This window comes from Astatotilapia calliptera, chromosome 13, assembly GCF_964374335.1.
Source record: "Astatotilapia calliptera chromosome 13, fAstCal68.1, whole genome shotgun sequence".
NCBI lineage: Eukaryota > Metazoa > Chordata > Actinopteri > Cichliformes > Cichlidae > Astatotilapia > Astatotilapia calliptera.
The window spans coordinates 33581296-33605797 of NC_137434.1; the positions used below are offsets into that span (position 1 = coordinate 33581296).

Here is a 24502-nt window from a genome sequence, read left to right on the forward strand (position 1 = left end):
GTATATGGGCCATGTGTAAGTTGTGTGCAGCCACGGGCCAGTTGCAGACACACTGCTGGCCCTGTGCTGGCCCAGACCAGTTTCAGCTCTGGCCCCAGATGTCAGCCTAATGTGTAGCTTAACCAAGACATGTGCCGGAACATAATAGTGCAAAAGTAACATGACGAAACTCTGTTCAGACAGTGAACGGACTGACTCTTATATAGTGCTCTGTACGGCATGCCACATTCACCCAGTCACATAATTTTCTCTAAACAGAGTGCTTCCTAACTACATTCATGCACATTCACACTCTTGACATGCAGACTGGAGCAGTCAGGGATCGAACCACTAACCTTCCGATCAGTAGGTGACCTGCTCTACCTCCTGAGCTACAGCTACCCACTGGCAACGATGAGTAAACCGTCACTAGGTTTTGGATAAAGTGTACACTCACAAATCTGTCAAACTTGCATTTAAAACGTTGGCTACCATAGCAGTATAGTATTGCAACATGGCATTTAGGTCTTCTAACTAAATTTGCACATTTAGAGGACAACGTCTGAATGCATTGTTGAGACCATGTGTTATAAAACCAGTGTTTCAGGCTTTGCATCTGTAAAAACATCTTCTTAATGTTATGCTTAGATGATAAATTAGCTCAAGTCAGACTTGAAATACATTGTTGGAAACCCTGAAGATGATGAGGAAAATTGAAGTTTAACAACAAACTGCTTGGTTGAAACAAGTCTTAACTGTTCAAACCACTAAATGGAAATTCTTACAAAGCAGACTTTTGGTATTAAATTTGTTTCAGGTGACATTTACAAGATCTGTAAGAGTCTTTGTTGATACCACTGCATCATGTTTGTCTCTGACTGCCAAACCCGTCGTATGGCTGTAGCTCAGGTGGTAGAGCAGGTCACCTACTAACCAGAAGGTTAGTGGTTTGATCCCAGTGTGCATGCCAAATATCTCGGGCAAGGTACTATTCCTACGTTTTTCTGATGCCATCAGGGAACGTAAATGTTAGACATTTGAAACAGCTTATTAAAAAGTGAAGGAGGTAAATTGTGTGAAGTGCTCAGAGTAGAAAAGCGCTGTATGAGAATCAGTCCATTTACCATGGCTGAATGCGCCTGGTACATGCGCTGGACACATGTGCTGCAGCTGTCCAAGTAAAAGTTAGCTGAAGGGAAAGTTGTTGCCCTGCTGGAGATCACTAAGTTTGGGTCAATACAAATTTGGTTTCCACTGTGCCACTCAGCTCCTACATTTTCCACATGTCAGCAGCTGCTTTTAATTGGTGGCAGCATTAGTTACAGTAAAGCCACTGCTTTCGTCTCTAACTGCTTCAGTGCAGCTTCTCTGGACTTTCTGTTCAAAGCAGAGCAGCTGATTTTGTGCATTTAAAGTAGCCATGAGATGAAGTAAGGAAAGAAAACTAAAGGAAATGTGAACAACGACACAAATGTGAGATGCAGTCGTTATCACTTTCATCTTTGTTTTGGTGGACTGTGATTTGTAACAGCTGCAGTTTTCTGTTCTGTGCTTACACTGCACGTGTCATTCCTCACCAGCAGTTCTTAATCACTGCTTCATATCACAGCTAATGTGCAGCATTAGTCACAGCACATTCTTCACTCTTGATTGCAGATTTGTATAATCGCCATGTTATGCATTCATTGCATTCCTTGGCCTGTTGCTTCCTGTGAGTAGAAAAAGTTGTTAATTGAACTTTATTGTATTTAACTTGGGACGGCTGTAGTCAGATTTATTTTCAGTTCAGTTTTATTCTTATAGTCCTGATTCACAACACAAGGCACCTCAATGAACTCTGTATTTAAAGTTCGGCATATTGTTAGAGAGATAATCAAACAATGTTCCATCCACCTTTTTATTTTATTTATATTATTTTTTTCCCCTCATTGTATTTTGTTTTCTCTTCTTTCTTTTGCACCTTTGTGGTCCAGCTACCCAATTTCGCTGTGCAAGAAACTGCACAATGACAATAAAAAGCTCTAAGTCTCTAAGTCAGTGTTTAACAACAGTGGGAAGGAAAACTCCCCTATAAGAAGAACGAAACACCAGTAGAACCAGACTGAGGCACCCGCTGGGGGTGAGGATAAAACAACTAGAGCAGAGAGAGTGAGGACAAAAGGCGGCCTACGGGAAAAAGAGCAAGAGTTTAATATTTACTCATGATTAAATAAAGTAGTGTCGAAACAGGTGAGTGAAGGACAAATGCTCAGTGTATGATGGGAAGCCTGCCAGCAGCCTAAGCCTATTGGAGCATTAAGGTGGTCAGTCAGCACTAACTAAAAGGAAAGCTTTAAAGCTGAGTGTGTGCCTGTTTCACTAATCCAAACTGGAAACTGGAAGCTCTGCCTCCCATTCTAATTTTAAAAATCCTAAAAACCAGAAGTACAACTGCGGTCTGAGACTGAAGTACTCTGGTAGTGATGATGATCAATTAAATAATCTATAAATACATGAATTTGCTTTTTTAGCTCGACTCCAAGATAGGTGCACTAATAAGAAAGTGAAATGAGTCGCCAACGGCTGCATATATACAACAGCAAACAGACCTGGAAAGAATGTGCAACAAACATGTGTGAGTGTTTGTGTAGATGTCTTTGACATCCTTATAGTGAGAGTGAGAAGCTGCAATAACACAACCAGGAGCCGCAGGACCCAGGAGACCATAGAGTACTGATCCGAGGCTACACATCACAATGACAACTTCGTGTCCACCCCAGGACTAAGAAGAGGGAGGCCCAGATGAAGCACCATGGCTAAAGATCAAGAGCCCTAGAAGACCAGAGGCAAGGGGCAGCCCACCCTGCCATAGGCCAGCCATCCCAGCATGAACGGGGCTGCAGGTGCCCAAAAACCACCCAACACCAAGCAGATCCACCTCCCACGTAGAAGAGACTGAGCCATCCCAGACCACAAACTAGGGCGCAGTGAGGAGTCAGCAAGTCCCAGACCCAGACCACATCAGCCCTCTCTGAAGTGTGGGTGAGCAGCCTGCAGCAACTGTGCTGCAAGCTGTGTCCGTGTTATATGGTCCTGCACGCCTGTCCAAATGCTCTGGCAGTGAATATGTGAAGACACATGGTTTAGGTATGGTATCCCAGCCTCACCCAGCTGGTGAGGCTGGGTGAGGCTCACCAGCTAAATTGAATTCTCTTTCTAGAGAGAATTCAATTTAGCTGGTGAGCCTCACCCAGCCTCACCAGCTGGGATGTCTTTGCTAGACATGGAAGCAAATACATCATTTATACTCCTTACTTCCTTATACATTGCCAAGAAAACTGTTCTGATGAACTGGAAACCAAAAAACTGCTTATGTGTCCATCTATATAGAATTTTACTGCATGATCAAATTAATCAGGAGGAAACTTTTGCTTTTTCAAAAAACCAATGACTTTGTTTCTCTCTGGTCCCCACTGATCAGTTACATCACCTAGTGGGGGTGGGTGGCTGTATTTTCTTTTTCTGGTCAATATATTGTTGTAAGTTGGTGTTGAGTCTGTCAGAGAGGTGTTTATGCTAAACCTTTAACGCTGTTACAGGTCTTACTGCTAAAGCTAATGAAAGGCAAAGCAGAGAGTGTTACGTTTCCACAGAGTGTTTGTTCCAGCTTTGTGTTCTGGCTTTTGTTTTTTAAACTTTTATTCTTGATGGTGTGTTTTTCTATTTAAAAATCCATATGCTTGTCTAGTGACCAGTCCATAAAGGGTTTATTAGGCATCAGTGAAAACAAATAGTGGATTTTTAATTGTTGCAGCTCTCTTCATGAGTGATGTAGTCATGTACGAATAACCAGAAGAAAAACTTCTATATACGCTAAATTGTGAAATAGTTAAAGTGTCAGACTAAAAAGAGGAAGGTTTTAATTGTAAATATTTTAATTGTGACAAAGCATAAGAGACCGGATGATCTTGTAGATTAAAAGAGAAAACCCCATTTTCTCAGGGGGCTGTAACCTATCCCACCTGTCACAGGGTCAAAGGTGAGGTACAGTTGTGACTAATAATTCAGCAAACACGGGGTACCTCAGTGTATACTACATGTGGACACAGTAGAAGAAGCTGAAAAGACAAAAGAAACCTTTTCTTGTCCTTTAAAGCTGAAGAGTATTGTGTTGTGCATGCTCTTGTCTAGTCTGGTCTGGTATCCCGGGAAAACCCTGAGCAGCTGATCATCGCCTTAGAACCTGAAGCAGCATCGATCTATTGCCGCAAGCTCCGCCTCCACCAGATGGTGGACCTGGGCACCCAGACCACACAGAATGGCTTCAGCCCCTCTGACAATGTGGGCAGTGGGATGAGCCAAGGTATGTCTCACTAACAGATATAAGAGATTATTCTGAAGCCACGAGCATGTTTTCATTCATACATGCACACAGTCATGTTCAGTGTTTGATTTCCGATGGCAACATTGTTACTGGCATCATAACATTTTCCCTTATGTTGTTTTCTTTATAGCATCACCAGGTAATTATTACACAACTTTTCAAAAACGATTCAAACGTACACCAACTCGTTTCTTTTGAGTCTTCACATTTCCCTTTATGTTTGCTTCTTCTCTGAGAATTGTGTTGTACTAATCATCTTCTTCAGATTTATTATCCATCAATCCGTACATTTTCTGTCACGTACAGTGGGGCAAAAATGTATTTAGTCAGCCACCGATTGTGCAAGTTCCCCCACTTAAAATGATGACAGAGGTCAGTAATTTGCACCAGAGGTACACTTCAACTGTGAGAGACAGAATGTGAAAAAATAATCCATGAATCCACATGGTAGGATTTGTAAAGAATTTATTGGTAAATCAGGGTGGAAAATAAGTATTTGGTCAATAACAAAAATACAACTCAATACTTTGTAACATAACCTTTGTTGGCAATAACAGAGGTCAAACGTTTACTATAGGTCTTTACCAGGTTTGCACACACAGTAGCTGGTATTTTGGCCCATTCCTCCATGCAGATCTTCTCGAGAGCAGTGATGTTTTGGGGCTGTCGCCGAGCAACACGGACTTGCACAATCGGTGGCTGACTAAATACTTTTTTGCCCCACTGTATCTAGGTCACGGGGGCAACAGTCTAAACAGAGCCCAGACCTCCCTCTCTCCACTATCTTTCCTAGCTCCTCTGGGGGACACCAAGATGTTCAAAAGCCAGCCAGGAGATGTAATTGCTCCAGTCTGACCTGGGTTTGCTCCCCGGTCTCATCCTGGTGGGACATGCCCAGCAAATCTCACCTAGGATGTGCTCAGGAAGCATCCTGGTTAGATGCCTGAAATGGCTCCTTTCCTTGAGGTTTGACTAATAGATCCTCTCCAACTCTCTGGCATACATCCTCCCAGGGGGCTGAGAAGCTTGAGGCCCAAAAGTTGCAGCACACTCTCTGGTACACCCTCTTGAAGAGGGTCAGCCAGTCCAGAGGCAGTGTCCTTGCAGTGTTGCAGATGCGTGTCAGCCATGCAAACTGCAACAGAAAGTTGGGAAAGTCAGGGTGAATCTTGGATGTTGGATAGAAAACACTCTGCTTCACGGCTGAGCATGTCAGTCCCTGCAGTCACATCCCCTCCACATTAGTGTTAAAGTTTCCCAGTATTAAATTCGGTTCTTTTGTATTCTTTACGGCCAAAAAGACACAGTTCAGAAGTGGTCCTGAACACAAAACACACAACCCCAGGTCTGAAGCACAAACAGAAGCCTAGGTATTTATGCACTTGCTCTCTACGTCACACCACACTTTACGTTTCGATCAAACAGCCTAGTTGGTTTCACTTTCTACTGCAGTTACCACGCTTCTGCAAACGCATGCAGTTTCCTGTCAGCACTTTTGGCACAGAGTGTACTCAGAGTTAGGCCTTTCTTATATAAAGCAATATAATCAGCATATAAGCATTTAAGATTATAAATGTAAACCTCAACACCAGTAAGACAGTCGAGTCATCAGGTGGGACCAGTGTCTCTCGCCCTCAAACACCAGTTTGGGCGCTCTCCCACCAAAAAGTGGACGTCACATATATCTAAAACCAGTTTCAGCAACTGGGGGTTGGATCACCAATATGTCCACCCTCAGCTGCTGCCTGGTCCACAGCGCACTGGTCCCCTGCAGCCCCTCCTGTGTGAAGGGGTACAACCATGTGGCTCGTTCGGGCTGAGCATGGCTGGCTCCGCGGGCTAAGGCCAGACCACCAAATGCTTGCTCATGTTGCCCCCACTAACCCAAAACATAGGAATGTCATTTGCAATCGAAATCTGTGCAATAGTAATTAGGGGTGAAATTACATGAAATTTCAACCTCCCATCTGAGCAAAAGGACTTTAATTATGGTTTTATTAGGCCTGGAACGAGTTAAACATGTGGCCTGTTTTCTATGCTTCCACATTAAAAGCAGGACAGAATCATTTCTAGTCTATCAAGCAGTGTGCCAATGATGCAAAGTGAAAATGTTAAACAGCAATGAGCTCTCTGTGCGTTCTTTCTCACATATTTAAGTTGTATTTGGTGCAAAGCATGTGTTCATCACCACAACCAAAACAGAAGACTTACAAGGTTTATCAGTCCTATTGTTAGTCTGCATAAAGACAAACTCCACATTCAAAGACTCATTTTGGCCTTGCTTGTTTCCATTTGCATTGTTGGTTCTTTTGTGTATCCATGGATACACAAAAGAACCTCCTTGAATCGCTACCTTATCGTGGTAGAGGGGTTTGTGTGTCCCAGGGATCCCAGGGGCTATGTTGTCTGGGGGCTTTTGCCCCCTGGTAGGGTCTCCCATGGCAAACTGGCCCTGGGTGAGGGAGCAGACAAAGAGCGATTCATAAGACCCTTATGAAAAGGACACCGAGGGAACAGTTTACCCTGCCCGGGATAGGGTTACCGGGGCCCCGCCCTGGAGCCAGGCCCGGGGAGGGTGCCCGAGGGCGAGCGTCTGGTGGCCGGGCCTTAGTCCATGGGGCCCGGCCGGGCACAGCCCGAAGAGGAGACATGGGCCCATCCTCCCGCAGGCCCACCACCCGCAGGAGGCGCCATAGGGGTCGGGTGCATTGTGTGCCGGGTGGCGGCCAGGAGCGGAGGCCCTGGCGGACTGACCCCCGGCTGCCAAGACTGGCAATAGGGACATGGAATGTCACCTCTCTGGTGGGGAAGGAGCCTGAGTTAGTGCGTGAGGTTGAGAGGTGCTGGAGGGTGCTCCACCTGGAGACTCTGTTGTCCTGCTGAGAGACTTCAATGCTCACGTGGGTAACGACAGCGAGACCTGGAGGGGCGTGATTGGGAGGAACGGCCTCCCTGATCTGAACCCGAGCGGTGCTTTGTTATTGGACTTCTGTGCTAATCACAGTTTGGCCATAACAAACACCCTGTTCGAACATAAGAGTGTCCATAAGTGCACGTGGCACCAGGACGCTCTAGGCCGTAGGTCGATGATCGATTTTGTAATCGTATCAGCAGACCTGCGACCATATGTTCTGGACACTCGGGTAAAGAGAGGGGCTGAGCTGTCAACTGATCACCACCTGGTGGTGAGTTGGATCAGGTGGCGGGGGAGGACGCTGGACAGACCTGGTGCACCTAAACGCGTAGTGAGGATGTGCTGGGAACGTCTAGCAGAGGCCCCAGTCCGCGAGATCTTCAACGCACACCTCTGGCAGAGCTTCAACAGCATTCCGAGGGAGACTGGGGACATTGAGTCCGAATGGACCATGTTCAGCGTCTCCATTGCCGAAGCTGCTGCATTGAGCTGCGGCCGCAAGGTGGTTGGTGCCTGCCGTGGTGGTAATCCCCGAACCAAATGGTGGACACCAGAGGTGAAGGGAGCCACCAGGCTGAAGAAGGAGTCCTATCGGGCTTGGTTAGCCTGTGGGACTCCGGAGGCAGCCGACAGGTATCGACAGGCCAAGCGGAATGCGGCTCGGGCAGTGGCTGAAGCAAAAACTCGGGTGTGGGAGGAGTTCGGAGAGGCCATGGAAAAAGACTTTTGGACTGCCTCGAAGAGATTCTGGCAAACCGTCAGGCGTCTCAGGAGGGGAAAGCGGTGCTCTACCTGCACTGTGTATAGTGCTGGCAGAGCTCTGCTGACGTCGACTGAGAAAATTGTCAGGCGGTGGAAGGAATACTTCGAGGACCTCCTTAATCCCACTGACACGTCTTCCGAGGAGGAAGCAGAGTCTGGGGATGAGGGGAATGACCCGCCAATTTCCGGGGGCGAGGTCACTGAGGCAGTTAAACAACTCCTTGGTGGCAGAGCCCCTGGTGTTGATGAGGTCCGCCCCGAGTTCCTGAAGGCTCTGGACGTTGTAGGGCTGTCCTGGTTGACACGCCTCTGCAATGTTGCGTGGAGATCAGGGGCAGTACCTGTGGACTGGCAGACCGGGGTGGTGGTCCCCATCTTTAAGAAGGGGGACCGGAGGGTGTGTTCCAACTATAGGGGGATCACACTCCTCAGCCTCCCTGGGAAAGTCTATGCCAGGGTGCTGGAAAGGAGAGTTCGTCCGTTAGTCGAACCTCGGATACAGGAGGAACAATGCGGTTTTCGTCCTGGTCGCGGAACACTGGACCAGCTCTTTATCCTCTCCAGGATACTTGAGGGTGCATGGGAGTTTGCCCAACCAGTCTACATGTGTTTTGTGGACTTGGAGAAGGCATTCGACCGTGTCCCTCGGGGTGTCCTGTGGGAGGTGTTGCGGGAGTATGGGGTGTCTGGCCCATTGCTACGGGCCATTCGATCCCTATACAACCGTTGCAAGAGCTTGGTTCGCATTGCCGGCAATAAGTCGGACTCGTTCCCGGTGGGTGATGGGCTCCGCCAGGGCTGCCCTTTGTCTCCGGTTCTGTTCATAATTTTTATGGACAGGATTTCTAGGCACAACCTAGTGGCGGAGGGCTTTCGCTTTGGTGGCCTCAGAATCTCATCTCTGATTTTTGCAGATGATGTGGTTCTGTTGGCTTCATCGGGTGAGGGCCTCCAGCTCGCACTGGAGCGGTTCGCAGCCGAGTGTGAAGCAGCGGGAATGAGGATCAGCACCTCCAAATCTGAGGCCATGGTTCTCAGCCGGAAAAGGGTGGAGTGCCCACTCCGGGTCGGGGATGAGTTCCTGCCCCAAGTGGAGGAGTTCAAGTATCTCGGGGTCTTGTTCTCGAGTGATGGGAGAAGGGAGCCGGAGATCGACAGACGGATTGGGGCTGCAGCTGCAGTAATGCGGACGCTGCACCGGTCCGTCGTGGTGAAGAGGGAGCTGAGTGTAAAAGCGAAGCTCTCAATTTACCGGTCGATCTACGTCCCTACCCTCACCTATGGCCACGAGCTGTGGGTAGTGACCGAAAGAACGAGATCGCGGATACAAGCGGCAGAAATGAGCTTCCTCCGAAGGGTGGCTGGCCTCTCCCTTAGAGATAGGGTGAGAAGTTCGGCCATCCGGGAGGGGCTCAGAGTAGAGCAGCTGCTGCTCCACATCGAAAAGGAGCCAGCTGCGGTGGTTCGGGCATCTGATAAGGATGCCCCCTGGGCGCCTCCTGGGTGAGGTGTTCCAGGCATGTCCCACCGGGAGGAGGCCCCGGGGCAGACCCAGGACACGCTGGAGAGATTATATCTCTCGGCTGGCCTGGGAACGCCTTGGTGTTCCCCCGGATAAGCTGGAGGAGGTGGCTGGGGAGAGGGAGGTCTGGGCCTCTTTGCTTAGGCTGCTGCCCCCGCGACCCGGCCCCGGATAAAGCGGATGAAGATGGATGGATGAAGATGGATGGATGGATACGAATGAGTTTGCTCTAGTTGTGCACCTTTGCAGCACACTTTTATACACGTGCACAAGACCAAATATACTGCATATATACTGCATGTATACTGCTTGTATACTGCTTGTATACTGCATGTATACTGCATGTATACTGCATGTATCACAGTGCCAGAAAACCGATTCTGTTCGTCTGAAGATGGCAGTTTCAATGTTGACAGTTTACCTACCAATCATTATGAAATTGAAGCCATTGTTCATTATTAAGTAAATAGTGCTAGTTTATTGTGTATAATGGGGGGAAACTTGAATCCAGCTGAGTCTCAGGCTCAGTCTTGGATGTGTGATGAAATGTTTCTGACACTGACGACGTCCAGATGAACAAAATCAGCGTTCTGGGATTTCCTCACCTGGATGATCGAGCACGCATCATCATATCGCTCTAACACCTCACTTCCTAAAAGGCATCATCAAAGCTTTAGAGTAACATATGTTCCATTCAGTTTGTAGGGTTAATGCTAAACAGTACACTGCCTGTGCAACACAAGCATGAGTTCAGAATAGAAGAGTGTGAGTGCTGGCACCGCCTGCAGCTCAGACCTCGGCTACAGGCAGGCATGCTATAAAACACAGAAATGAATAGAAAAATCACAGAGTTTGTGCCATAGCTGTGTGAAGGCAGGAGGGAATGGTGAACCCAAGAGCAGGACTCACGGAGGCGAATGTGAAAACACCCGGCTTTATTGGGAGATTGCATACTGAACAGAAAACTAACTAAACAAAGCAAATAAACTAACAGGCAGGCAAACAGAACACGGAGTCGAATGAGGGACGACGCAGACACTAAATACAAGAGGTGAACAGGACTAAGAGGAAACAGCTGGGAGGCACGGCTGACACTAATTACACAGATGAGACAGGGAGAGCACAAAACTGAACACACTGACATAAGACACAGACCTTCAAAGTAAAACAGGAAATGCACAGACTGGACTCAGAGACACGGTACAGACAGAGAGCAGAGGGACATGCATCAAAACACAAAAACATGATCAGAACGAACTAGAACACAAGATCATAATAATAATAAACACAAAATGCTGAGTCAAATGACCCAGGACCATGACAGTTTGTAATCGTAGAGAAACCATTCATTGGTTTTGTCATATTCAAGCAGGAAGCACTCAGGGCTTCAAAGATTCAGAGCAATTGAAAACGGACCTTTGAAATGTGCGTTTTTGCAACAGACTGTACAATTCAGGTGACAATGAATACATCAGGAAACGAGTGTCACTGCATTTGGAGAACATATTTCTAGCTGTAACTGGATGCCTTGGAAATGGTCCCCCAGTACAAACAACAAAAATAACTAATAATATTAACCCTGTTGACATGCCTAAATGCAGTGAGATGCTGCCATGAGAATGGTTGATTAGAAATCTACCTAACAAACTGTCCTGTAAGTGGTGACGGTCACTCCTCGGTGAATACGTCTCAGAGTAGTATTATTAGAAACAATGGTTTAAAGATGATTTAAAGACTTGGGTGTCAGTTCTGTCATTTTCTGAGCTTTCCTTGGAGATAGGAGAGTCCGTTAGTCCAACACTCTGTTGGAGGATCCCTGTGAACAGTCAGGTGCATGCATCTCATCTCATAGTACACACATGAGTCCATAATAAATAAGCTGTCAGAATATTAAAGACTATTGGAACACGACTGCAGTTTCCTTTGGATGTGCATTCCCACTGAAGCATATTCTTCCTCACATGGTTTAGTCCAAATCACACATCTGTAATGTTTTGTAATGTTTATGTTATTTCTATATTGATTGGTTTGGATTGATCTTTCAGGTATCATTTAGCCTGAGATTCTTGTACATAACTACTGATTGTCCATCCCTCTCTGCATCATGTGTAATTAAAATTCTTTATAGTTGGACTGAACATTTTCATCGTCAAAGGGACCTGCTCTGGTAAAAATGAAAGTTTACACTAAATGTTTTTAGAACGATGAACTCAGATAGCACTGAGTCTCTCTGTTAACAGGTTAAGTACCACAGGAGGGTGCAGGAATTAAACCTTTACTTAAAAAGCATCATTAGCTGTCTCAGCTAATCACAGAACGATCTCTAAGCTTCCTGTTAAACCTCAGTGTTTGTTACTACTCACAATAACATTTTATTAGAGAAGTAGCTGCATGCTGCAGGTACTGCGCTGCAGTGGTTTGTATCATATCTATCTAATAGACTCCAGTTTGTTCATGTAAATGGAGAGTCCTCTTCACACACTGAGGTTAATTATGGAGTTCCACAGGGTTCAGTGCTAGGACCAATTCTGTTTACATTATACATGCTTCCCTTAGGCAGCATCATTAGAAGACATAGCATACATTTATATTACTGTGATCTCCTGGCTCTGTTTCAGCGTTTGTCTTTTTGACCTCGCCCCTCTTCCCCAGCTGGTTGTGTCAAATGAGCCTCATTCCCAAGCCTGGTCCTGTTTCTTCCCATTTGTAACACAAAAAGGACCCATCCACACAGTGCTGCAGGATGAGTGATTTTATTTACATGGTCTTTCTTTATAGCAGCTTTTCAGCTGCACATCTCTTTCTTCCAGGCCACGCCACCTTCTAAAACAGGAAAGTGTGATGGATGTCAGGTCTGCTGGCTGGCCTTTACACCTACTCATGTGCTAACTTTAGGCAGTCCTTGCTAAAGTCAGTTAAAAACATTTGTCAGAGCTGGGAACGCACTTAAATATTGCTCTAGGTCATGGGTTTCACACGATGTAATTATTATGTGTGAGCCGAATCTTCAGCCCTGCTGAGAATCCATGCAGGTTAGGGTGAGACTTTGACGGACACATCATGCAGCCAATCACATGCAAAGGCAGACTGGAATCATACCATTGTGTGAAAGAAGGAAGTGGGGCAGATATTCCAAAACAGCAGGTGTAGTGGTACAGGCCAGGTACACAGAGACACTGAGGCATTTAAACCCAAGTGGGTCGGGTAAAAAAAGGCAACGAGCGAAAACATAAAGTGAGCGGAACCTGTCTGCATTTCAGTGACGTGGAGACTTGATCGAATCAGGAGCTAAAGTCATAACCATTTTTATTTTCAGCAATTTTCCATAATGGAGAACAAAAGGTTTGACAATTGTCCAGGCCTTAAACCTCAGCTTAACAAAGTAATTAAGCAATAAACAATTAACTTGTTGAACCTCCATTCCCCTTACCGGGGGTAAAAGGGAGAACAGCTGGTTTAACAGGATGTACAGATATTTAAACATAGATGTGTGGTATCCATGGAAACATCAGAATCTCAGCTAAAACCCCACAAAACCATGAAACAACCATGAAACAACAAAAACAGCTAAAACAGCAAACAACGTTCAGGTAAACAGAGAAAAAGAGGATTTTCGCCCACAGAAAAGTCTTTAGTGGGACTGTCGGAACAGCTGTGACGTTTTCTCTAAACACTGTTTGAACCCCATAACACGGTGCATCAAAACTGGTCCACACATGACGGATCGGGACCCGGCACAGAGTGATATAGTATGCACGGTGACGTGCCTGGATGATCGCCATGAATTATACATCAGGGAAGCTGAATGGTCTAAGCTAAGTAGATGACACAACACAGAAGAGGGCCCCTGTAAAGGACCCTGCAGTCGGTTTGCTAAAGCTAAATGTGTGGTCGAGCAGAGAGAGCGCTCGGGTGGCCACCCTGCTCCAGGGCCCGTCTTCTGTTGTCATTTGGAGGCAGTGCACAAAGCATGTGTTACTGCTGGTTTGCCACTCTTACTTGTGCTGCTATTGGTTATAACATACAAAAAGCTGGAGTGTAAGCGAGAGTTAAAAATCTGCATTTTCATGCTTTATTCTTTTATCGTCTTTCCGGCTCATTCCAAACCAAACATGTGGATGGACACATCTGTGGGACTTCAGATCCCAACTGCATGTCGCTGGCAGTGGATCAAGTTTGCGACTGCAAATGCTGATTGGTTGATAAGACCTAACCTCCCCATTATGCAACAATCACTGGTATGCAGCACCTGTAGTTCAGGGTTGGTGACATCACCAACACGCTGCAGACCGTCTGTGGTGATAATGGAAAATACATAAACAGAGTTAATCTGCAGACGAAAAGGGAGTTTTGCCTTCCCACTGTCGCCAAACTGCTTGCTCGTGGAGCGTTGTCCAATTGTTTGGGTTTTCTCTGTATTCTTGTAGGGTCGTTAACTTACAAGCTAAAGTGTCCTGAGGTGACTGTTGTGATTCGCATCTATATAAATAAGACTGAATAGATCCATTTTCCACTTAGATTCTGTGCATGACGTTGTATATCATGTTCTGTAGTGACTGTATGTATGTATGCCAACCAAATGACCCATTTAATAAGCATTTTAATGAAACTGTTCCTGAAAAGATCTCTATAGAGATCCTGCTCATAGTATGGATTCATCTCAGGCTGCTGCTTGTCTCACACTCCACTGTATATGAGCCCCACAACTTCTCATAGCAACGCTTCCTGCCTTGGTCAGACTCACCAGAACACTCTCTTTCTGTTAACAAGCAGCTAAGGAGCATGTACGGCGCAACCGGCAGAGTCGCACGTTTTTGGTGGAAAATGTCATAGGGGAGCTTTGGTCGGAGCTGGAAGAAGGTAGAGTCTCTCTCTTCTTTTACTCATCTGTTCTCTTTTACTTTAGGCTGCCTCCTTTGGCTCTTTCATGTACTGTCATCCTGTCATAGATTAAGAGATTATGATGCCGATTAAGAAACCAGCATCATAAACCTAATATTTAGAGAATTGGCACCAAACGTATAAAGAAATAAAAAAACTCAAGTGTTCAGAAACACCGACATAGTTTAAGCATCGTTCAGCTGCTGGCTTGGCAGAAGGTAGGGCCACACATTTGATTTGGCAGTTTCTTACCCTTCTGACACAACCACAGCGGGGATGTGTGTCCAGCATGGAGCCAAATAACACTGATGCAGTTTGCTAAATAAGTTCATTTGATTGCACTAACTGGGAAAGGCTGGATCAGCCAGAGGGACGCATTGCTGTGGTTGGTTGTTATGTTGTTGGTCATATCAGAATAAACAGTCACCTGACAGGATATTACAGCCTCCCTATAAAATTAGTTTCTGTTCCTTCAACACACACATGTGGTTTTAGAGCCACTTTAAACTGAGCTCATTTATTTTACAAACCTTTCCTTTTAGGTGGGAAAAGAGCCCAGCTGAAGAGGTTTTAAGGCTTATTCGGGATACCCATCAGCGGCACATGTGCAGCTCTGCTAAATTAACACATAAACCATTTGACTGGTTAGCAAACAACCAATCACAGCACAAACCACTGGAAACCCTGCTTTACAGGCTTGATAGCTCATTAGCATCTCTGCTCTTGAACACTGGACAAATGCTTACCTGCAGCTGACAGTATCAGTCTGCTAAACGCCGTCCTGCTAGCGAGCTTTAATAACCACGGGAGCTGTGGTTTCTGTGCTGTTCCCATGTCACAGCCGAGTGGCTGTGCTGTTACACACCCTTCATCTTTAAAAGTTCTAACTAAAAATTGAAGACTGACTTTAATACAAAGACTATAATTATTGCTTTCAACATGGATACATATAAACTTTTTGTATCATATTTGATACATGAGTTTCTGAGACCTGCATCAACATGATCAATATTTGCCATCATTTCAAAATGTTATGGACAAAACTCTTTTTTTGTCTAAAATTAACATCGTTGTTATCAAACAGTTGTCAAAAACACTCAATGTATCAAATGCAATACAAAACATACACATAATAAAAATCTATCAAACACAACATGATAAAGCAATAAACACATTTTGTGGATTTTGTTATAAGGGTTCATAAACATCTCAGTTCTAAAAAATCTGAATTTTCTGGCTATTTTGTGATGGGTCTTACAGGGTTAATAGAGGCTATTAAACCTGTTAGCTCCACCTGTCCTGAGTGGTTTGCTTCCTTCTACACTGCCTTAGAACTGAGTTTACAAGGATCAGGTCAGCAGTGCTCTCTGTGGCCTCACTCCAGAAGCAGGAGTGCCAGACAAAGTCATGTTCCTGTAAACAACACAGTGCATGCACTTTGTCTCATGCCACGCTTCTCACCTGCTCACTTCTCTGCACAGGTGACCGATATGTGGTGGTGGACTGTGGTGGAGGAACAGTTGACCTGACTGTCCATCAGATCCGTCTTCCAGAAGGACATCTGAAAGAGCTCTACAAGGCTTCGGGTACAGCACGTGTAGCGTAACACTTTGCTAAAGCATCAGACCGTGTTCATGTGACTCACAGCTGTCTGTTTTCTCAGGTGGCCCCTATGGGTCCATTGGGATTGACTATGAATTTGAGAAGCTGCTGTGTAAGATCTTTGGCCAAGATTTCATTGACCAATTTAAGATAAAGAGGCCAGCTGCGTGGGTGGATCTGATGATTGCATTTGAGTCTCGAAAGAGAGCTGCAGCCCCTGACAGAACCAATCCTCTCAATATTAACCTGCCCTTCTCCTTCATTGACTACTACAAGAAGTTCAGGGGCCACAGTGTGGAACATGCTCTGCGCAAAAGCAAGTGAGTGTAAACAGAAAACCCAATCCTGGACTGACATGAGCGTCTCTATAATCCTGACACCAAAAAGATGCGCTCGTTTGCTTTTGATACAGATTTAATCTGAATTATATTGACTCTGTGATTTCATGTTGCAATATTTCTTGATCACATTTGATTCTGTACATGATCCAAAAGGTTGATTCTGTTCATCTGGACGTTTTCAGAAACGTTTCATTATCATCAGGGGGCTTCTTCAGTCTCAGCTGACTGCAGGTTTCCAACCTTATGAACAGGACATCAGGGGACATCTCCTAGCCCACTGATGAACAATGGGCTGGGAGGCCAGTTCCTCAGTACCATTCTAAACGCTAAGTCCAGATGAGCTGCCTTTTGGGATTTACTGACCTGGATGATTGAGCATCCATCAAGACAGATTAGGCACATATTAGTTTTTTTTAGCTTGTCAACATCTTGACTAAGATGAAATTTTAAAAGTGTGAAAAGTGTTTGTCCCCTTTATTCAGTTGAATTACTCTAGCAACCGCCAGGCCTGATTTCTGCCACACCTGTTCTCAATAAACCACTTAAATAGGACCTGCCTGACAAAGTGGAGTAGACCAAAAGATCCTCAAAAGCCAGACACCATGACGCAATCCAAGGAAACTCAGGGACAAATGAGAAACAAAGTAACTGAAATCTCTGTCTGCAAAATGTTATAAAGCCATTCTAAAGCTGTAGAACTCCAGCGAACCAAAAATGACAGATATTATCCACAAATGACGAAAACACGGAACAGTGGTGAACTTTCCCTGGAGTGGCTGGCCAACCAAAATGACCCCAAGAGCACAACAACAACTCTTGCAAGAGGTCACTGAACCCCAAAACAACATCCAAAGAACCACAGGGCTTACTTGCCTCAGTTAAGGTCAGAGTTCATGACTCCACCATAAGAAAGACACTGGGCAAAAAATGAGTTCCAAACCACTGCCGAGCAACAGGAACATAAAGACCCCTCTCAGTTTCTTGATCTTGAATCATCTTGATGAGTCCCAAGACTTTTGGGAAAAGCAACATGTTGCCAGCAGTAAAATAAGGTGGTGGTAGTGTGATGCTCTGGGGCCGTCCTGCTGCCTCAGGACCCAAAGACTTGCTGTGGTAAATGGAACCATAAATTCTGCCGTCTACCAAAACACCCTCAAGGAGACTGTCCAGCCATCAAGACCTCAAGCTGAAGCACACTTGGGTTCTGCAGCAGGACGATGATCCGCAACACACCAGCGGGTCCACCTCTGAATGTTTCAAGGAAAACAAGATGAAGACTTTGGAGTGGCCTAGTCAAAGTCCTGACCTGAATCTGATGGAGATGCTGTGACATGACCTTGACAAGGCGACCTCGACAACCCTCCACAGCACTGTAACAGCCAGTTAGCAGAAACGCTTGGTTGCAGTTGTTGCTGTCAGGGTGGCCTAATCACTTATTAGGTTTCGGGGGCAATTACTTTTTCATACTGCTGTAGCTAGTGGCTGTCTGTAGGCTGTGCTAACATGTTAAGAGCCTAAGAGATGCTTTCATTTTCTGGACCATCACCTGAAGCAAAAGTCTTTTTTTGATTTCTATCTCTGACTTGCATTAATAAACAGTTAAACTCTTGCATTTTTAGTGCCATTTGTAACAAACATGTTGTATCTGGATGAGAATAAAGTGAACAACAGTTCAGTTGTATCATTAGTTACATTTTGTGCTGTCATTTATAAATATGAGTCTTTGCCATTTTGTGAAATTTGACAGTTCAGTGATGTTTTGATTTGATAATTTATTGTAACTAACTAATGATCTGCCTGTGGACTGAAATGAATACAGTGTATGTAACAGATGTTCTCCTCTCTTTCCAGTGTGGACTTTGTGAAGTGGTCATCTCAGGGGATGCTGCGGATGAATCCAGATGCTATGAACTCCCTCTTTAAGCCCACCATAGACCACATCATCCAACATCTCAGTAAGCTACATTATAACACCTGCATAAACACATATCGCTCACCTTAGAGTCAAGCAAGTTGCAAAGTAAATAATAGTATTTGTATTGCTAATAATAATACATTAAAACTGCAATGCAACTTTTAAGACAACCTTTAGTCACTGTGCCACTACTCTCAAGTAACTAATGGGAAAAATGACCCTTACGTGTACAAAAGATCGTATAAGTATTGAACAATGAGTGTCAAAAATCTTCACTGGGATCAGTAACATTCTGTTCAATGTGTTGTTGTTGCTCAGTTTCAAACTGACAGGGTTGGTCACTCGTAAACTCCAGACAGCCTAGATCAGGGGTGGGCAACTCCAGGCCTCGAGTGCCGGTGTCCTGCAGGTTTTAGATGTGTCCTTGATCAAACGCAGCTGATTCAAATGGCTAAATTATCTCCTCAACATGTCTTGAAGTTCTCCAGAGGCCTGGTAATGAACTAATCATTTGATTCAGGTGTGTTGACCCAGGGTGAGATCTAAAACCTGCAGGACACCGGCACTCGAGGCCTGGCGTTGCCTGGCCTAGATAATCCACAGTTTGCTCAACCACATGAAAGTAGGTCACATTTCTTAAGGATGGATGGGCCTGCTTCAATACAGATAGTGATTATAGCAATTTATTATAGCATAACATAAATAAAATAAAACCCCTGTTTTTCTGTGACATTTGTAACGCATTTGAAAACACTGCAAAGACAGTGCTACAACTGAATTTAATTCAGTTTAATGTATAAAGTGCTAACTCACATCAACAGCTGCCTCAAATTGTAAATATGTTACAGTAGTGGAGAGAAACCCAGCAGTTAGACAATCCTCCATGAGCAAGCATTTGGCATCAGTGGGAAGGAAAAACTTCCTTTAAACAGGAAGAAACCTGCGGCACATGCACTTGTATGTGAGGAGAACGAGTTTGAATTCAATTCTGGATTTAACAGGACGCCAAAGAAGAGAAGCTAACGTGGGAGAGACCTGCTCTCTGTCCGTTCATTAAGCCCCAAAGTGAGGAATCTAATAAACAATCTGCCTAATATCCATACGTTGTCTCAAGAAAGACATCAAAGGAAATCCACAAACCTTAATGAAGTTTAAACACCAAAACGGGTAATTGTATTCTTGCTCCCGTGTTAGAACCAATTTAAAATGAGTAAGTCCTGTTTTTTCAGCCTTGCGTGACAACTTCCTGCCATCATCGTGTGTATGAATCGCACTGATGAGCGAAAACACTGAGAGATAATAACATCGATTATCTGATTGGAAGGATTCTCTAGAAATGGGAAAGCATGAAGACTTTTACAAGAGGAAACCTGCTATGGCCAGATGATGAGGATCTGTAGAACAGCAAGGCCAAGCCTCATAAACCATGTTATTTTGGTGACAGGTTCAATTCGATTCATTTACATAACACCAAATCACAACAGTTGCCTTGAGGTGCTTTATATTGAAAGGTTAACCCCGTGCAATACACAGAAAAGCCCAACAATCACATGAGCAACAGTGGGAGGAGAATAAGGCGTCCTTCAGAACCAGGCTCAGAGACTGGTGGTGGTCATAAAATTCAAATTCAGCTGTTTATCAGTGAAAGGAAGATATAAACAGCTGTGTATCAGTGCACTCACTGGGTATGAGTAAAAGGCATTTCTGTGTTTCTCCTGCAGCTGAGCTCTTCGAGAAGCCAGAAGTCAGTGACATCAAGTTCCTGTTTTTAGTGGGAGGTTTTGCCGAGTCTCCCTTGCTGCAGCAAGCTGTCCAGAACATGCTTCAGGGCCGCAGCCGCATTATCATTCCCCATGACGTTGGCCTAACCATCCTGAAAGGCGCTGTTCTGTTTGGCCTGGACCCCAGTGTGATTAAAGTCCGCCGCTCGCCACTCACATACGGGGTTGGTGTCCTCAATCGTTTTGTGGAGGGGAAGCACCCACCGGAGAAGCTGCTAGTTAAAGATGGAACGCGCTGGTGCACGGACGTCTTCGACACCTTCATAGCTGCGGACCAGTCTGTGGCGCTTGGCGAGATGGTCAAGCGGAGCTACACGCCGGCTAAACCTTCCCAGCAGGTTATTGTCATCCATGTTTACTGCTCTGAGAAGGAGAATGCGAGCTTCATCAGCGAGCCCGGTGTCAGGAAGTGTGGGACACTGCGCTTAGACGTGAGCGGAACAGAAAGTACAGCGGCACGCCGAGAGATCCAGACGCTCATGCAGTTCGGCGACACGGAGATCCGAGCCATGGCAGTGGACGTGTCTACCGGACGCACTGTCAAAGCTAGCATTGATTTCCTAAGCCATTAAGTATCAAAAGAGAAGTCGTGCTCCAGTCCGGAGCTGTGGAGACGGACGCTAACAGCTTACACATACATACAAACACACACCTGTAGGGGCGTGTACCGGGAAGGTTCAGTCGCTCTTCATTTAAGCACTAAAGTGATGATGTGTGCAAACTTAACTTAAACTCAGACATTCAGCTTTAGAATCCGCGTATCATCGAGGTAAGAGAGGCACTAATGAGAGCTTAGTATGTTTTAGGTTCGTCACTTCACCACATCTGTCAGGTTTCGTGGATAAGCAGCATTCTAGTGGTCATTCCCTCCAAGGAAACCCCTGAACCCAGTGATGAGGCTTAAAAGCTCCTGACAGAAGCTTCTCCATACTTTAATCTATGTTATGCAGATCTACTGCCTCTGGCACAGAGAGGAACACATACAGTGAATTCATCTTTGTTTGTTGTTGTTCTGTTCTGAGACTATGAAAGGGTCAGTAAACATCCTCAGAAGAGCTACACAAAAATATCTTAATGTTCTTCTATATAAACTCGTGTCATGTTAGTAGTTCTGCAATATTCAGCCCTTTGAATGGTTCCCTCGAGGGCAAAACACACAGTTTTCCTTATACATGGCCAGTCTGCCAAATGGACGACTTGCAGTCATCTTCCATTTGTGAGATTGCTAGCTTAAAAATAACTAGCATTACTATGTAAAAATGTTCAGCTATGGAGGATTGATGCAAAGTGTTAACGCTGTGACATCTTTGGGTAGCCGCTACAAGTGAAACCACGCTGACTCGCTAACATTTACCAAAACTAAAGTTACAAATATACACTATATCATTCTTAATGCGTTGAGAACGCACGCAAAAATATTAATTTGAGTCATTTTGCTCTTTTTTCCATTAATGGGAGATGTGAGAGTAGTTCATATTTTTAGATTGAATTCAGCTTCCAGCTGGGCGGACTCTCACTGTCAGGCTCATTCATTCATAGATTTCATTATTACAATCTATGAAACACGTGTTTTACATCCTGCATAGACATTTAATACTTACATACATAAGAGATCATATTTGTGCTTCGCCTGTAGCAACATACTTTATGTTTACAGCCTCATGTAGGGTTTGGTGCACTCATGGTAGTCACTGTACCATCTGTAGAAATATGGGTTTTTACTCAACCGAGGTTGCTGATTTTTTCAACTTTTATTAGCCTTTGTCCACCGCTGGAGTGGAAAGCTTCTTCTACCAGGAAAAACATGCTGTCCTCTTCATGCTTTGGTTTCATGATCAAGCCTTTAGACCCAGTACTACACAGACGAAGGGAACCCGTGTAAAGGCTGAAGGTGTGGTGATTCTATTGCAACTACATTTATAGTAGTATATTTATAAAGTATATAGCCACTTTACCATTAGGCTGAATCATGCAAATGCACCAGCTTGGCCCTTTGATGTAATCCAGTGTTATATCTGATTCCAGTAATGTGAAATGTGCTGCAAGCTCAATCCTAAAGAAAGAACAACCATCAATCTGCTTAACTGTGGCCTTTATTAGTTTTTGCTTCTGATTATCAGCTGTGGAAAGAATGACCCCGCCCACTCGACCTCTTTGATTGCACGTATAAGGTGCAGCAGGCCAGTTGAGGCAAACAACAGTGTATTTATTTCTGTAAATACAGTATTTAAATATTGTACAGATTTTTAGCATTGTACGAGCAATTTCAAAGCCAAGAGTGCATATGTCTGTGTTTTTGTGTACGTGCACATGAAGGAGAGAAGAAAGCTCATGTTCTGTCACATGGACATCCTCAACATTTCTTTCTCACCAGCCAGAACGTGAGAGTTAGAGGCTTTGTTGTGTTCCTTCAAAGACTGGATGCGTCACCTTACTGTCACTTTGCAATCACACAAAAAAGCTTGAATACCTTTGTCCTTAAAAATATTTCAGCCCGTAGGGTTGCATGGTTCCACGATCTGAATGTGCACGGCCCAGTTGGACCGCACACATTCAGATTCTCTTCATTAAAGTGTGAGGCACAGTCACCAATAATCATACAGGTAAAATCTCCAGATCTCCAAAAAAGTCTCAATCATGATAGTGCCTAGCATGAATAAATGTGATGTTCAGTGCTTACTTTCACCTGCAGCTCGGTTCATAAAGACATCCGTTCGTCCCTGCAATGGAGGAAGATCCGTATTTGAATAAGCAGAAAACGATCGAATTGGAACGTGCAAAACCTGATTTCATAGCTTCGCCTGTTTTTGACTTAAGATTAATTTGTTGAAACGTCCATAAGATTCAGACGTTAACTGTTGGCCTTTCTAGTCTCAGTGTTGCACAGATGTAGGAGGCAGTCTGCCCTTTAACAGTCGTTGCATTAGGGCCACATTATTGTTTTAATTTCATGCTTTGGAAAGTTACAAATACATACTTTAAGAAAAAGTACAAGTACTTTGACGTATACTCAGTATACATCAGCACCCCCAGGTGCCATCATTAGAGTGGCACCTGTGGAGCACACTGACAGTCAGCAGGAGATTTAGGAGGAAAAACACTCAGTCTCAGCTGCAACAAACTCCCTTAAATTATATAATCACACTTTTGAATTTCATTTTTTCACTGCCATGGTCCAGATATGCAGCAGTTATGAGTTATGTCTGAATTATTATGGATTTCCTTTGATCCTTTGTTTAAACTGTGAATTAAAGCTGGTCTCGCCTTTCAGTGTAAGTGTACAAAGCTGCACAAGCTCCAGTGCCCTCTGCTGTCTTCAGCACTCTTTCTGCGATGCACGTTTTGCATGTGTCACATAGGAATGGCTGCTATTACTAATACACAAAACCACGCTTAACTACTGGTTTACTCTGGTAGTGTCCTCTTTTTGAGCTCTGGTGTTTGAGCTCAAGCGATGGCAGCTCATAACAAACATTACTGATAACTGAACTAATAACCTTTTATTTTACACGTCTCTGTGTTCACAAAGCATAAATGTAAGACTCTAATAGCACCGTGGTTTTCTTGTTTAACATTAGATGATTGCTATGTGTTTTGTACACCTTTGAGTGTTATGTGATGCACAGGGTACTGTTATGTAGCAGCTTTTTACCTAAAGCTATAACAAGATTAGCAAGATTTAGCTGACTAGCTGACTTTAGCTGACTTTATTCTTGGTGTGTGAAGCATCATTTTTGGTCAATGAGTGAATGATTTCAGGTTATTTGGATGTGATTTGAGTAGCACTCTAGTCAGCTTGCGTTGTCTTTAAGCATCTCCTTAAGACTCTCTAGAAAATCCAAGAATTCAGAAGATTTCGCAGCTAAAATCACAGAGCTTGTTGTAAGGATCACCTTAGCCACTCTGGAACGCAAAAACTAAGCAAACTTTATTGTTTAAGCAAAGACATTTTTATGTTTATTATTTTTCATGCAGTACTATGTGTATTTTACCAATGCCAGATATTCACTGTCACTAATAAAATGTTTATTTCAAATTGTTTGCTGTACTTTCTTCAGCTTAGTTAAAATGGGGTCATTTCATAGGTCTTAGTAGCAGAGCCAAGGCAACCAACAATTAAAATGTTAAAGTTACGCAAAGTGTGTTTATCTATGCTAACATGTGCAACCACAGCCTGCGTGTTACTTGTATGATTAGCTATCTAATTTTAGATTTAGACCTTTGTATTTCCTAACACACCGACCAACGCTTTAAGGTTTTATCAGCAGGTCTGTTAGAGCCAAGCTGACACAATCTGAAGAACAATGGCTACATGTTTGTGAGGCAACACTGCCACCAAGTGGCTCTAATGAGGAATGAGCTGGCTCTACCCTGGTTTTATTATTGTGAGACGTCAAGGACTCCACTTTTTTTAAAAGAAAAAAAGTTTGCTCGTAGGACTA

At 44.4% G+C, this 24502-nt stretch overlaps 1 protein-coding gene across 5 annotated transcripts in view; it reads left to right on the forward strand.

The window, feature by feature from the left end:
* hspa12a (heat shock protein 12A) overlaps positions 1–24096 on the forward strand; it is a 71282-nt gene extending 47186 nt beyond the window's left edge. For 2 of the 5 annotated variants that reach the window (XM_026191210.2, XM_026191215.2), the window contains exons 7-12: positions 4150–4321; positions 14311–14400; positions 15903–16007; positions 16085–16343; positions 18216–18319; positions 20001–24096. In XM_026191210.2, the coding sequence (XP_026046995.1) occupies positions 4150–4321; positions 14311–14400; positions 15903–16007; positions 16085–16343; positions 18216–18319; positions 20001–20632 (1362 nt within the window). In that variant the 3' untranslated portion in view covers positions 20633–24096. The remainder of the gene's footprint in view (positions 1–4149; positions 4322–14310; positions 14401–15902; positions 16008–16084; positions 16344–18215; positions 18320–20000) is intronic. The other 3 variants (XM_026191211.2, XM_026191212.2, XM_026191213.2) reach the window with 2 other exon arrangements.
* Positions 24097–24502: the final 406 nt, after the last annotated feature.